The 15,900-nt window shown below is 42.9% G+C and overlaps 1 protein-coding gene across 5 annotated transcripts in view; it reads left to right on the plus strand.

Moving 5' to 3' along the window:
* ino80 (INO80 complex ATPase subunit) overlaps positions 1 to 15,900 on the plus strand; it is a 415,492-nt gene that overhangs the window by 44,963 nt on the left and 354,629 nt on the right. For all 5 annotated transcript variants that reach the window (XM_072486849.1, XM_072486876.1, XM_072486859.1 and 2 more), the window contains exons 2-5: positions 7,117 to 7,303; positions 7,807 to 7,982; positions 8,373 to 8,440; positions 13,365 to 13,517. In XM_072486849.1, the coding sequence (XP_072342950.1) occupies positions 7,117 to 7,303; positions 7,807 to 7,982; positions 8,373 to 8,440; positions 13,365 to 13,517 (584 nt within the window). The remainder of the gene's footprint in view (positions 1 to 7,116; positions 7,304 to 7,806; positions 7,983 to 8,372; positions 8,441 to 13,364; positions 13,518 to 15,900) is intronic.

The raw sequence follows: 15,900 nt of genomic DNA on the forward strand, positions 1-15,900 counted from the left end.
AACCAGATGTGGCATGACTGCAGAGCTTCTCTGATCTGTTTGTTGTGGAATTGCTTAGCTCTTGTTGCTTATGCTGTTTGGCATGTAAGTAGTCTTGTGTTGTGGCTTCATCAGGTTGACAACCCATTTTAAATTTGTCGGGTGCTGCTCCTGGCATGCCCTCCTGCACTCTTCATTGAAACAGGGTTGATCCCCTGGCTTGGTGGCAATGGTGGAGTGAGGAATATGCCAGGCCACGAGGTTACAGATTACAGTTGAGTGCAAGTTTGCTGTTGATGGCCCATAGCTCTTCATGATTGCATCGTCTTGAGTTGCTAGATCTTTTTTTTTTCTTTTTTCAAAATAAATTTAGTGTACCCAATTCATTTTTTCCAATTAATGGGCAATTTAGCGTGGCCAATCCACCTACTCTGCACATCTTTGGGTTGTGGGGGCGAAACCCACACAAACACGTGGAGAATGTGCAAACTTCATACAGACAGTGACCCAGAGCAGGGATCGAACCTGGGACCTCGGAGTTGCTAGATCTATTTGAATTCTGTCCCATTCAGTATGATGTTAGTTCCACATAAGACGATGGAGCAAATCCGTAATGTGAAAACAGGACTTCACCTTCACAAGGACTGTGCAGTGGTCACTCCTACTGGTACTGTTGTAGACAGTATATATTCCGGAGGAGAAATTCCGGAGGGTGGTGAGCATCTGGAATGAGCTGCCAGGGGCAGTGGTAGAGGTGGGTACATTTTTTCCTTGGAAAACAGTTGGACAGTTGCATGGTCGGGGTGGGTATGGACTGATGTGGGCCAAGTGTGAGCAGGTGGGACTGCCTTGGTGGTGGAGACTGAGCGGCGTGGATGGGCTGGGCCGGAGGGGCCTGTTTCCATGCTGTGAACATCTATGGCTCTATGACAGCAGCAGGAAGGTTGGTGAGAATGAGGTCAACTATGTTTTTCTCTGTTGTTACTGTGCTCTTCAGTGGCGATCTTTGGTGTTTCTGAGCTGCTGGGGTGTGGGGGGACACTATGGCATGGCCTTCACCTCTTTGATTGTCCAGTGGCGAATCTTTCTGAGTTGGAGGTTTGCGGTACCACCGGGTGCTTGGCGTGGCCGGGGGATTTGTATGAATTTTTAAAACTGGAGAAGATCAAGTTCGATCTCAGGAGGCCGGAGGAGTAAGATGGAGGCTCTTTCTGTATTTATTTAAGGATTTATTTATCGCCAGTGGGTGGGGGTTGGGGTAATCGTAGTTTTGGGGATAAAAAAGGGAAAATTAACAAACAGAAACCTGTTTATATTTGGTTGCTGTCTGTGATGTTACTGTATTTGGAATAAAATATATTTTTAAGAAAGAAATGCTTTCCTCTCTTGGTTATTCCAACATCTTCCGCACACCACAGTCTCACAGCCATGTCCTTCAGTACTTGACCAACTCAATCAGTGGTGGTGTTATGGAGCCACTCTCTATGATGGACATTAAAGTCCCCCACCCAGAGGACAATCTGCGTCCTTGCCACCTTCAGAGCTTCCTGAAAGTGTTTAGCAGTATTGAATCATCATTAGGGGTGGGGGGGGATGATGATCAGCAGGAGGTTTCCTTGTTCATGTTTGACTTAATGCCATGCGACTTCATGGATTCCCGAGTTGATGTTCAGGACTCCCAGGGCAACCTCCTCCTGACTATACAACTGTCCCCCCACCTCTGCTGGGTCAGTCCTGCTGGTGAGGCAGGGATGCTGGTGTCTGACACGTAATCTGTAAGAATATGATTTTACGAATATGACTATGTCAGGCTGTTGCTTGTCTAGCCTGTGAGACAGCTCTCCCTATTTTGGCACAAGAACCCAGATGCAAGCGCGAAGGACCTTGCACGGTCGACAGGGCTGTTGTTTCTGGCGCCTTGGTCAATACCGGGTGGTCTGTTCGCTTTCATTCCTTATCCAAATTTGCTGTAGCAGTTTGAAACAGTTGAATGACTTGCTGGGCCATTTCGGAGCCAACCACGTCTGGGGTCACATGGAGACCAGACCAACAACTAAGGGCGGCAGATTGTCTTCCTTGAAGGACAGTGGCGGTACCGATGATTTTATTTTACCACAATCGACAATGTCATCATTAACCTTTTAGTTCCAGATTTGGAATTGAATTCCACCATCTGCTATGGTGGCGTTCAAACCCAGACCCCGAGAACATTACTCTGGGTCTCTGGATTACTAGTTGAATAACAAAACCACTACATCACCGCCTCCCCTGTTGCTGCAGTGCATCTTGTAAGTGGTACATGCTGCTGCCACTGTGTGCCAGTGGCGGAGGGAATAAACTTTTAAATGGTGGGTGGGGTGAACAAATGGGTTGCTTTGCCCTGGATGGTATTGAACTTCTTGAGCGTTGTTGAATCTGCACTCACCCAAGCAACTCCTAAATGTGCCTTGTCAATGGTGGACAGTGGGAATTCAGAGGTTAGTTACTTGGTGCAGAATTCCCAGCTTCTAACCAGATCTTGCAGTCACAGTATTTATATGGCTGGTCCAGTTCAGTTTCTGGACAATGGTGAACCTCAGGATGTTTGTGCGGGTTTCAGTGATGAGTAATGCTCGTGACTGATGAGGTGCATGATTACATTTTCTTCTGTTGGAGATTGTCATTGCCTGGCACTGGTGTAATGTGAATGTTATTTGCTACTAATCAGTCCTAACAAAAATCGCCATGGTCCCAGCACTAGAATTTGTTGATAGTGACAGCAATTAATATATTAACGCAGGGTATAGTAGTAATATCTGTTAAGTAACATTGTCCAGTGCTATATTTTTTAGAAAACCTCCAGCTGTTACAAACAGCATGTCCTATCACTATGATCACTGTCAAGCTCCACCAATCTTGGACTGACTCTGGAGCATGTAGCACAAAAATCACAAGCTTCCATATAAGTATCTTTTGAAACATTGTCACTTTTGAAGGAAACATAGCAGCCAGTTTGCACATGGCAAGATCCCACTAATAACAATGAGATATATGACTAGGTTATGTCTTAAAGTGTTGTTGGTTGAGGGTATTGGCTGTGTCACAGTTCTTTGAATAGTGTCATGTGATCTCTTCCATCTGAGAGGTTGAGGGGAGCTTAGTTTTACATCTTGTTTGGGAAAAATGGCACCTCTGACAGTGCAGCATCCCCTTAGTACAGCACTGAGTGTCAACCTTGATTGTATGCCGATAACTCTGAAATAGCCCACAGACCAACTGACTCAGAAATGAGAGGCTATCAACTGAGACGAGGAACAATAGTATCAATGGGCAATAAAAATATTCAGGGTAGAAGTTGGAGCACTGTAGTGACAATGGAAGAATTCAACACCAGACGATAGCTTTCAATGTGATAAATCATAGAATTATAGAATTTACAGTGCAGAAGGAGGCCATTCGGCCCATCAAGTCTGCACTGGCTTTTGGAAAGAGCGTACCACCTAAGCCCACACCTCCACCCTATCCCGGTAACCCAGCAATCCCACCTAACCTTTTTGGACTCTTAAGGGCAATTTAGCATGGCCAATCCACTTAAACTGCACATTTCTGGATTGTGGGAGGAAACTGGAGCACCCGGAGGAAACCCACACAGACACGGAGAACGTGCAGACTCCGCACAGACAGTGACCCAAGTCGGGAATTGAACCTGACACCCTGGAGCTGTGAAGCAACTGTGTTAACCACTGTGCTACCGTGCCGCTTCCAATAATCTTTATTGTCACAAGTAGGCATATATTAACACTGCAATGAAATAACTGTGAAAAGCCCCTAATCGCCACATTCCGGCGCCTGTTCGGGTACACAGAGGGAGAATTCAGAATGTCCAGTTCATTTAACGGCATGTCTTTCAGGACTTGTGGGAGGAAACCGGAGCACCTGGAGGAAACCCACGCAGATACAGGGAGAACCAGCAGACTCCATACAGACAGTGACCCAAGCCGGGAATCGAACCTGGAACCCTGGAGTTGTGAAGCAACAGTGCTACCCACTGCGCTACCGTGTCGCCCAAATACGCACAAGTGTAGCTGAAAATATTGGAGAATTGCTGCCTTGTTAAAATAGCAGTTAATCTCATCATGTTTAGTATTAATATCTTCTGAATGGACAAATTAAGGGGGAAATCATTGTGAACCCACAGAATTAAAAAAGACTGGAAAAGATAGATACTTCCTTTATAGCAATCAGAGTGCCTTTATATCACTAGATGCATGCTTGGAGCTGTAAGTTTTATTTCATTGCATGATGGTCTATACTCAGAGCTTGTAAATGTTATTTATCTTGCTTATCTTGCTGATTGTCCTCAAAACACTATAAACACCTAACACTTCATGTAAAGGAGCTTTTCGTAATGAGTGACCATAATATGGTAGAATTTTGCATCCAGTTTGTAAGTGATGTAGTTCAGTCAGAAACTAGGGTCTTCAATCTAAAGAAAGGAAACTATGTAGGTGTGAGGGGCAAATTGGCTGTGGTGGATTGGGAAGCTACGTTGAAAGGTATGACGGTAGACCAGGAATGGCTAATATTTAAAGGACTGATACATAGTTTATAGCAAAAATATATTCCTTTAATGCAAGGAAAGGTGTTACAACTGTGGCTAACGAAAGAAATCAAGAATTGCATTAGACCAAAAGAAGAGATGCATAAAGTTCTAAAAAAAATGTTTAGCCTGAGGATTGGGAGCATTTTAGAATTCTGCAAAGACCAAGAAAAGGATAAAACAAGGGAAAGTAGGAAACGAGAGCAAACTAGCAAGAAACATTTTTAAAAAATGTTTTTTTTTAAAAAGGGTATCCAATTATTTTTTTTCCAATTAAGGGGCAACTTAGCCTGACCAATCCACCTACCCTGCACATCTTTGGGTTGTGACACGCAGACACGGGAGAATGTGCAAACTCCACACGGACAGTGAGCCAGGGCCGGGATCGAACCAGGGACCTCGGTGCCATGAGGCAACAGTGCTAACCACTGTGCCACTTTGCAAGAAACATAACGGGCTGGGAATATTTCTATAGGTATGTAAAAAGGACAAGATTAGCAAACACAAACGTGGGCCAGTACAAGCGGAGCCATGAGAATTTATATTGGGGAATAAGGAAATGGCAAAGAAACTAACCAAATGCTTTCTGCCTGTCTTCAGAGGCAAATACTAAAACTCTCCCAGAAATAATGGGACTTGTGAGATTTTAGGGTGGCACAGTGGTTAGCATTGCTGGCTCACAGCACTAGGGGCCCGGGTTCAATTCCAGCCTTGGGTCACTGTCAGTCCGGAGTTTGTATGTTCTCCCCTTGTCTGCGTGGGTTTCCTCTGTGTGCTCCAGTTTCATTTAACCTTAGTGTTCAAAGGTTAGGTGGAGTTATGGGGTTTCAGGGATGGGGGGGGCCTTGGTAGGATTCTCTTTCAGAGGGTCGGTGCAGAATGGCCTCCTGCATTGTAGTGATTCTGTGATTAAACAAGGAACTGCAAGATATTAATTTTAGTAAAAGTAGTATTAGAGAAATCAATGAGATTTAAAGTAGATAAATGGCCTGGATCTGATGATCTACATCCAGAGTGTTGAAAAAAGTGACTGTGGAGATGGTAGATGCATTGATGGTCATCTTTCAAAATTCTGTAAACCATAGGATGGTTGCTGTATATTGGAAGGTGCAAATGTAACCCTATGATCAAAGGAAATTACTTAAGAAAGGAGAGAGAGAAAACAGGATACTACAAATTTGTTAGCCTAACGTCAGTCCAAAGAATAATATTACAATCTACAATGAAGAATGCGATAACAGGACGCTTGAAAGTAATGATATGATTTGGCTGTGTTATGAAAGGGAAATCATGTTTAACAAGCCTGTTGAGTTTTTTGAGGATGTAACTAGCAGAATAGATATAGGGCAACTGGTGAAAGTGGTTTCTTTAGATTTTTGGAAAGTTTTTGACAAGGTCCTCTGTAAGAGGTTAGGAAACAAAATTAGAGGACATGGATTGGGGGAAATATACTGGTTTGGACCGAGAACTGAGTAAAGGACAAATGACAGGATAAATGGGCCATTTTCAGGTTGGTTGACTGACATGTGGGGTACCAAGGATCAGTGCCTGGCCCCACCTATTCAAAATCTATATCAACGTTTTGGATGTGGGGACTAAATGTATTATTTCCAAGTTTGCAAATGAGAAAAACTCGGTGGAAGTGAGTTGTGCGGAAGATACAGAGATGCTTCAAGGGGATTTAAAGAGGCTAAGTGAGTGGGCAAAATTTGGCAGATGAAATACAATGTGGTGAAAAGTGAGTATCCACGTTTGGTAAGAAAATCAGGAATAGAGTATTGCTTAAATGGTGAAAGGCTGGGAAATGTTGAACATCAGAAGGAGTTGGATGTCCGTGTTAATGAGCCATTGAAAGCTAACACAGATACAGCAAACAATTAAGAAGGAAGATATGTTACCATTTATTAAAAGAGGATTTGAGTATAGTAGTAAAGATGTCTTGCTGAAATTATATAGAGCTTTGGTGAGACAACACCTGTATTGTATGCAGTTTTTATCTCCTTACCCAAGGAAAGATATATAGAGAGAGTGCAAAAAAGGGTTCACCAGAGTAATTATTGGATGGAGGGATTGTCCTATGAGAAAAAGTTAAATGTGCAAACAGACTGGGTCTTTTTTTCTCAAGTGTTGAAGAATGAGGGGTGATCTCATTCAAACATACAAAATTTATTCAACAGGTAGATGCAGGAACAATGTTTCTGTTGGCTGGGGTTTCTAGAACCATGGGACAGTCTTTGAATAAGGGACAGACCATTTAGGACTGAGATGAGGAGGAATTTCTTTACTCCGAGGAGATCAATAGATCAATAATTTCTTCCATATCAAAAACATTGAGGGATATGGGGATAGTGCAGGTAAATGTGTTGAAGTAAAAGATCAGCGGTGGGCTTACTGAATTGTGGAGCATGCTCAATGGGCTGAATCACCTACTCTTATTTCTTGTGTTCTTATCTAGTTTATATGGTATGTCTAGTGCTTGTATTGCTCACACAGTGAGGTTATAAGAATGTACTTGTACTCAGCGATGGTTACTGATCGTATTTGCCTGATCTTTGTAGTACCTTCAGAAGGCCCAGTTTCTCCTGCACGAGAGGAACTTTCTATGGCAGCAGACTTACTTCAGAGTGAGAATGGGAGCGGTCCAGAGCTGGCGAAGCCTCTCCATCTGCAGTACCTGGAGCGTGCACTACGACTTGACCCCTTTCTGCGCCAGGCTGCAAGTGTCTTCAACAGACCTATTTCCAGGTAAACAAACCACTCATTGAGCTTACGTTGCTGCAGCAATGCTTTTGTTTGTAGGGTGATGATGGGAATTGCATATTTTTTTTGAAAGGGTTATAGTTAAATCATAAAATAGAATACCAAAGGGTGCAGCTGTTTTAGTGTTAGTTGAGCGTAAACCTGCAGAGAACTGCCCTAATCGAAAAGCAGAATACTGCGGATGCAAGAAGTCTGAAATTTTGCTTTCAGAAATGTAAACATATGGCCACATACAGAAACCCTTTATGCACCTTTCAGCAGCATTTGAAGCAAAATTAAGATTAAGGGAATCCTTCATTGTGTCTGAACTGGATCTTTTATACTTTGTATCTGTGGCACTTTTGGACATAAATGAACCATCTTTTTCACTGCGCATTGGCTAAGTGGCTTGAGAGCAATTTCAATATTTAAACTGTAATACCAAGTATTCTTACGTTTCAATCTCATTCTGCAACCAAATTTATATGTTTCTTCTCTTACTGTTGCAGTGATGAGAGTGATGATGGGCTTGAGGAGGCTCCCTCACTGTCTAAAACAGGCTCTGGGAATCTTCTAAACTGCATTAAGAAGGAGCCTGTCGATGAGGATCTAGGAGAGCAGCCAGAAGTTGGCCACAGCAGAACATTGACAGCTCCACCCTCGCTAAATGGTGCCTTTCATCCAGGTGAGTATCTGAGCGAGCCACATGCTTCCTTTGGTGTGAACATGGTTAAAGGTTAGGCAGAATTCTGTAAAATATACTGTCTATTTGTTCTGGGAATGACACCACACACTCAAACTCAGTCCTCATTGGGTTTAGTGTTTGCAAAAAGGTATTTTACACTGGATGCGTTTTTAGTTTTAAGGACATACTTAATATGTCACGAGAAGACCTGTGCTGCTACTTTGCCAAGAGCAGTGCCGTTGGTTGTTATTATTTTTGACTGTTTCTTGTTAACCAAGAATTCTTGTTAATCATGGTACTCAGTTTAATATTTCATGAACTGATTTGCTTTGTTTGAGCATTGTGGAGTGATGGTGACTAATAATTACCTGCAATGTTTATGTTCAACAGAACTCAAAGTTGAGAAGGGAAACGTATACAATTTCAGCAAACTGAAGAAAAGCAGGAAGTGGCTGAAGGTGAGGATGTAACAGTGTCTGCTCAATCTGATTCATTCCTGCATGGTAGCAATGATCTCCCTGTGGGGGTATGCTAAGTTTTATGTGTCCAACATGCAGTAGTTTTCTGGAAAATGCCCATTGTTCAATTCCTGCTGCTCAACCCTCACACATAGTAACTGATCTGTAGCAGGATGTACTTTGTGAACAGAAGTGAGAGAGAAGCCTGTGCATGTTTAGCGCTGGTTTAGCGCAGTGGGCTAAATAGCTGGCTTGTAATGCAGAACAATGCCCGCAGCGGGGGTTCAATTCCCGTACCGGCCTCCCTGAACAGGCGCCAGATTGTGGCGACTAGGGGCTTTTCACAGTAACTTCAGTGAAGCCTACTTGTGCCAATAAGCGATTATTATTATTATTATGATTATTATTATTATTATGTGCGGTTAATGGTTCAAGGGTAAATTGGGCAAATATTATTGCTACCAGACAGAGAGACCCAGGTCACTACAGAAATGCAACTGCTGCAGCTGATGTGCTCTTATATATTACGACCCAAGTGCCAGTCTTCGCTCATTGGTAGCATTGATGCATATTAGTCAGAATGTTGTGGGTTCAAATGCCATTTCATAGAATTGAGCACAAAATCCAGTCTGACATTCATGCAGCACAGAGGGAATGCTGTACTGTTGAGAATACTGTCAGATGAGCCATTAAACATAGTTCCATTACCTTTTCAGGTGGATATAAAAGATTAAATGGCACTATTTGAAATAGATCATGGGAGTAGTTCCTGCCAGTATTTATTCCTCAACTATTTAAAAATAGCCAGCAATTTATCTCATTGCTGTTTTTGGGAGCTTGCTGTGTGTAATTTAACTGTATAACAGTGACTTTGCTTCATTGAGTTGTGAAGTACTTTGGGAAGTCCAGAGGACATGAAAGACTTTTTCAATCTAAGTTCTTCATCCTTTCGTTTTCTGACTATTGAGTGTGCCTATTAGTAGCTGAAATGTTACTGTCAACAGCAAAACCTCTGGTTGTCTTCTTTTTTCTTTGCGATTTCTCTTTCATTCCAAAGTCGACTTTTGTTGGGTGCAGTTCAACGCTCACTGGGAACCTTGAAGTATCTACCCAAATGACCATTCTTTATGTGAGATCAGGTAATGATTGTCGGCACACTGAAGTAACTGCGAAGGACAGTGTAACTGAGCCCAAACCAGATCTTGGTATGATGAGCACACACCAACACTTTCCAGCAGGAGTACCAGTCAGGGACAGCACCATTAGTCAATTTTGTTTTTTTCTTTTCCCCTTTGATATACTGAGGTTAGTGGTAATACATGGTTGATATTTGAAATGATCACAACCCTTGGATGAAAATGATACACTCTCAAACTATCTGACTGGGGGGGTGGGTCAAGTGATGATAGCACAGGAGTGGCTGAGTTTTCGCAAGCTCTGGCGCTACTCTTTTTATCCTGATGCACAACCAATAATTATTTGATCCTGATGTGTATGATCTGCATTATGTCCCTGGAAAGGCCTGATTAAATCCTGGCGATAGGGAGCTAAGTTAAATCAAGAAAATCTTGGACGATTGAGGCTGTTGGAGATGGCTGGGGTGGGCCCGGTTTGCAGTGGTTTATATTTGTGAGAACATGGGGGATAATGTGCTTATTTGATACTGGCTTTGAAGGTTGCACCACATTTCCAGCAAAGTGAGATAGTGGACAGAGAGCAGTTCCAAGAATCTTCCTGATCCAAGTCAACATTAAATGGTTGAAAGAGTATGTTAAAGGGATATGGGATTTGGAATCCTGCTTGCCTCGTGTGATTGACTCATTGACTCTATTGCCTTAATAGCCTGTCTCCGTGTTCTTCGCCCGTTGACGTTGATTGATATCTGCTTCACTAAATTAGATTAATCGAGAAACAATTTACATACGAAAGTGTGCGGGTACAGTAGGCAGTAAAGAAGGCAAATGGTATGCTGGCCTTCATAGCGAGAGGATTTGAGTGTAGGAATAGTGATGTTTTACTGGAATTGTATAGGGCATTCGTGAGGCCAAACCTGGAGAATTGTGTACAGTTTGGCGTCCTTATCTGAGGAAGGATGTTCTTGCTCTAGAGGGAGTGCAACAAAGGCTTACCGGGCTGATTCCTGGGATGACAGGACTGTCATATGAGGAGAGAACAAGTCGTTTAGGATTATATTCATTGGAGCGTAGAAGAATGAGAGAGGATCTCATAGAAACGTATAACATTCTAACAGGATTAGACAGGGTAGAATCAGAAAAAATGTTCCCGATGGTGGGGGTGCCCAGAACTTTGAGGATAAAGGGTAAATCTTTTAGGACTGAGGTGAGGGGAAATTTCTTCACCCAGGGAGTGGTGAAACTGTGGAATTCACTACCACAAAAATAGTTGAGGCCAAAACAGTGTAATTTCAAGAAGGAATTAGATATGGCTCTTGGGGCTAAAGCGATCAAGGGATATGGAGGAGGTGGGTGGGGGTGGAGAAGGCAGGTTCAGGGTATTGAACTTGATGATCAATCATGATAATGAATGGTGGAGCAGGCTCGAAGGGCCGAATGTCATCCTCCTATTTTCTATATGTGTTTCTATGAATATACAAAATAAGAGCAGAAGTAGGCCGTTTAGCACCTTGAGCCTGCTAGCCATTCAATAAGGTTTGGCTGATCTGTTTGTAGTTCCACACTTCCTGATCCGATAACCTTTGATTACCTTGACTAACAAGAATCTATTGACCTCTGCCTTAAAAATATTAAATAACCCTACTTCCACTGCCTTCTGAGACAGAGTTCCAAAGTTTCACAGCCCTCAGAAAAAGCTTCTCCTCATTTCTGTCCTAATTTAAAATAGTGCCCCTAGTTCTGGACTCGCCCACAAGAGGAAACATTCTTTACACATCCACCCTGTCAAGACTATTCAGGATCTTATGTACTTCCAAGTTGCACCTCACTCTTCTAAACCTCAGTGGAGACAAGCTCAGCCTGTCCAAACTATCCTCATAAGACAACATGCTTATTCCACGTATCAATTTTGTAAACCTCCTCTGAACCGCCTCCAATGTATTTACATCCCTTCTTAAATAAAGAGACCAAAATTGCACACTGCGTTAGAGATATGGTCTCGCCAATGCCTTGTATAGCTGAAGCATAACATCCTTATTTTTATCTTTAATTCTTCTTGTAATAACGGATAGCATGCAAGTTCAATTGGTAATAGGGAAGGCAAATTGGATATTGGCTTTTTAAATATCAAAAGGAATGGAGAATTGAAAATAGGGAAGTCTTGATAAAAATATACAAGGCACTAGTTAGACCCACACCTTCAATACTGTGAACAGTTTTGGCCCCCTTATCTATGGAAAGATATACCGACATTGGAGGCTGTACAGAGAAGGTTCACTAGGTTGATCCCAGGTATCGAGGAATTTTCTTATGAGGAGTGTTTGAGTCAATTGGATCTGTACTCACTGGAGTTCAGAAGAATGAAAGGTGACCTTATTGAGACATATAGGATTCTCAGGGAGCTTGACAGGGTAGATGCTGAGAAATTGTTTCCTCTTGTGAGAGAGTGTGGGACCAGTGGACATAATTTCAGAGGAACATGGGTTGCCCATTTAAGACCGAGATAAGGAGGAATTTCTTATTTCAAAGGGGAGTGAATCTGGAATTCTTTACCGTAGAGTCTGGGTCATTATGTTCACGGCTGAGATAGACAGATTTCTAATCGGTGAGAGATATGGCGATAAGGCAGGAAAGTGGAGTTGAGGATTATCACATCACATCAGATCAGTTATGCTCTCATTGAATGGCAGAGCAGACTCAAGAAGCCAAGTTGACACTATGTCTTCTATCATTCCATTAGCCCTCTTGATTGTGTGCTGTACCTACATACTAACTTTGTGACTCTGCAGCAGAACACCTAGATCTCTGCACCTCAGAATTTTGCAGTTCTCCATTTAAGTATTGTTATTCTTCCTGCCAAAGTGAACAACTTCACATTTTCCCAAATTATACTCCGATCTGCCAGATTTTCTTTCAACTCAACCTATATCCATCTGCAACCTCCTTGTGTCCTCCTCATATCAAACCTTCCTCCCCATCTTTGTGTCGTCTGCAAATTTACCTACTATGCCTCAGTCATTGATGTAAATTATGAAAAGTTGAGGTCCTAGTACATCTACAGGTTTCCCTATTTCCACAGCACATGTTACTATTTCAAAAAGGTCTAATAAATTGGCTGAACATGATTTCCCTTTCACAAAATCGTGCAGACTTTCTGATTACTGAGTTTTTCTAAATACCCAGCTACAACCTCTTTCAATAGATTCTAACATCTTCGCCACAGCAGACATCAAGCTACTGCCTGTAGTTTCCTATTTTCCGCTTCCCTCGCTGCTTGAATAGAGGGATTATATTTGCTACTTTCCACTTTGGTGGAACCTTTCCAGAACCCAGGGAAGTTTGGAATATTGACACCAACGCATCTGCTACCCCATTAGCCACCAAGTCCCTCGGATGAAGTCCACTTGGACCCGGAGACTTGTCAAGCCACAGCTCCATCAGTTTACTCCGTACCACTTCCGATTGATTGTAATTCCACCATGTTCCTCTCTCCCTCCACCACTTGATTTACAGCTATTACTAGAATGTTATTTTTATCCTTTATTAGTGAAGGCAGAAACAACATTTTTGTTAATTTCATGTGCCATTTCCTTATTACCTACTACTTGCTTCCCCCATCTCACTCGAGAGGACCAACACTCAGTTTACTTTTTTCTTTTAAAAAAACTCTTACTAGTTTCCAGTCATACTCTAATTTATTTGTCCTGATTAACCTTCGTCTTTCTCTATTCTTTACATTCTGACCAATCATCTGACTTGCCACTGATGAAAGAATTTCTTTTTTTGTGCAGAGCATTCTCTTGAGTAATGAGACATCGGATTCCAATACGGATGATGACGATACTGAGGGGGACTTTATGCTCACCAAGGAGGAGTTGCATGATATGCTGCGTCTGCACAAGTACAGGAAGCTGCACCAGAGTAAAGTGCGCAATGATAGAGAGGTAAGCCGCTCCAGCGTACACCAGTTCTTCCATCTCTGGCACCTTGTAGGTTGCTGAGGAGCAGAGCTGTTTTAGGATCATTGGGTCCATGTATAAGGATTTACTGATTGATATAGTGCAAATGAATGGAGAAAGCTCATGGAGGAATGTGCTCCCTACAGTAAACCACTGATAGAACTAATGGAGACTGCACATGGAGAGGTTACTTGTGAAGGTACTCTTCATTAGGGTGAATGAAGGTGGCTACATGAAGTGGGGGCACGGTAGCACAGTGGGTGAGCACAGTTGCTCCACAGCTCCAGGGTCCCAGGTTTGATTCCTGGCTTGGGTCACTATCTGTGCGGAGTTTGCGCTTTCTCCCCGTGTCTGCGTGGGGTTCCTCCGGGTGCTCTGGTTTCCTCCCACAGTCCAAAGATGTGCAGGTTAGGTGGATTGGCCATGCTAAATTGCCCTTGGTGTCCAAAAAAAAAAGGTTGGTGGGGTTACTGGGTTGCAGGGATAGGTGTGGGCTTAGGTAGGGTGCTCTTTCCAAGGGCCGGTGCAGACTCGATGGGCCGAATGGCCTCCTTCTGCACTGTAAATTCTATGATTCTATGATTTTGGCAATACTTTGGTCTGAAGAAAGAATGTGGAATATTTTGAGGCCGGAGCTTTGTACTGCGGGATGCCTCTTGTCTGTCTGAGGTTGCACCAGCTATTTAGACAATATCCAATTTATGAAGTCTACATGGTGTTGACGTTTTCAAACTTCATGGACTTGTATATCGACTGCACACACTCCTGGGAATCTGCTCATACGTAGCTACTCTACACTTCTACGTTTGGAGGTGTGTGGGATGGTGGTCATTAGCGAATTGTGACCTGTAAAGAAAGATTGGTGGTACAGTAAAAACTGTAGATGGGACAAAAGACATCAAGTGGGCAAAACTGTAACCTGGGTAACAATGCAGGGAATCCAGGTATAGCACTGAGGGTGTATTACACCACATGGACTGCCGCAATTCCAGGCGGTGGCTCACAACAACCTAAGAGGACAATTGGGAATGGGCAATAAATACTGGCCTGGCCTGCATCACCCACATCTCATGAACAAATATATTTTTAAAAAGTTCTTCCATTTTGGACCAGAGAGTGGATTGATGCCTGTGGCGGTCCATGGAAATTTAAGTTCAATGTACACATAACTAAAATATAACTTAATGTACAACATTTTATTTAAAAGGCTACGGCAATGTTAACTGTTATATCAACATACACCGACTATTAAGGGAAGTTTTGCAACAGCCAAGGCCGTGGTTCGACCACATCTGGAGTATTCTGGGCACTTCTGGACACCGCTGCATTGGATATGTTGGCCATTGAAGATTCATCAGTGCAGTGCAGGTTCACTAGTATGTTAATGAGGTTAAATTATGAGGAGAAAATGTATAGGTTAGTATTCCCTGGAATGTTAAAGAGGCGATTAGGATTTTGAAAGCAATAGATCAGATGGTTAGAGAAACTTCTTCCATCAGTGGGGCAATCTAGGCCAAAGGAACATGACCTTAAAATCAGACCATTCGGGATAAAAGTTAGGTACACGTTTCTTCACAGAAAGGGTGGAAGATGTGTGGAGCTCTATCCCGCAAAAGGGTTCGCTACTAGCTCAACTAAGAATTTTAAATCTGGGATTGATCCTTGCCAGTCAAGTATATGAAGAGATAAGGAGGCAAGATGGGATAGTTGGAGTTAGGATACGGATCAGCCATTTGAGTGGAAGGACTGACTCCAGGGGTTTGATGGCATACCCATGTTCTTATGTTGATGCAGCTTCTGTTGGGACAAGGAACTTGTGAGCAATTCTCCCCTATGACAGCACCTTGGAAATAGAGAAGGAATGCAAAGGTGGTTAATATGCATCCCCTCTAGCAGGTGAATGGGGATCAGCCTGGAAATGCTGCTTGTGCTGGAATATGTTTCACCTATTGGTAGAGGGATTGAGTTTCGGAGCCATGAGGTCATGTTGCAGCTGTACAAAACTCTGGTGTGGCCGCATTTGGAGTATCGCGTGCAATTCTGGTCGCCGCATTCTAGGAAGGACGTGGAAGCATTGGAAAGGGTGCAGAGGAGATTTACCAGAATGTTGCCTGGTATGGAGGGAAGATCTTATGAGGAAAGTCTGAGGGACTTGAGGCTGTTTTCGTTAGAGAGAAGAAGGTTAAGAGGTGACTTAATTGCGGCATACAAGATGATCAGAGGATTGGATAGGGTGGACAGTGAGAGCCTTTTTCCTCGGATGGTGATGCCTAGCATGTTGGGACATAGCTTTAAATTGAGGGGAGATAGATATAAGACAAATGTCAGAGGTAGGTTCTTTACTCAGAGTAGTAAGGGCGTGGAATGC

This window comes from Scyliorhinus torazame, chromosome 2, assembly GCF_047496885.1.
Source record: "Scyliorhinus torazame isolate Kashiwa2021f chromosome 2, sScyTor2.1, whole genome shotgun sequence".
NCBI classification, from domain to species: Eukaryota; Metazoa; Chordata; class Chondrichthyes; order Carcharhiniformes; family Scyliorhinidae; genus Scyliorhinus; species Scyliorhinus torazame.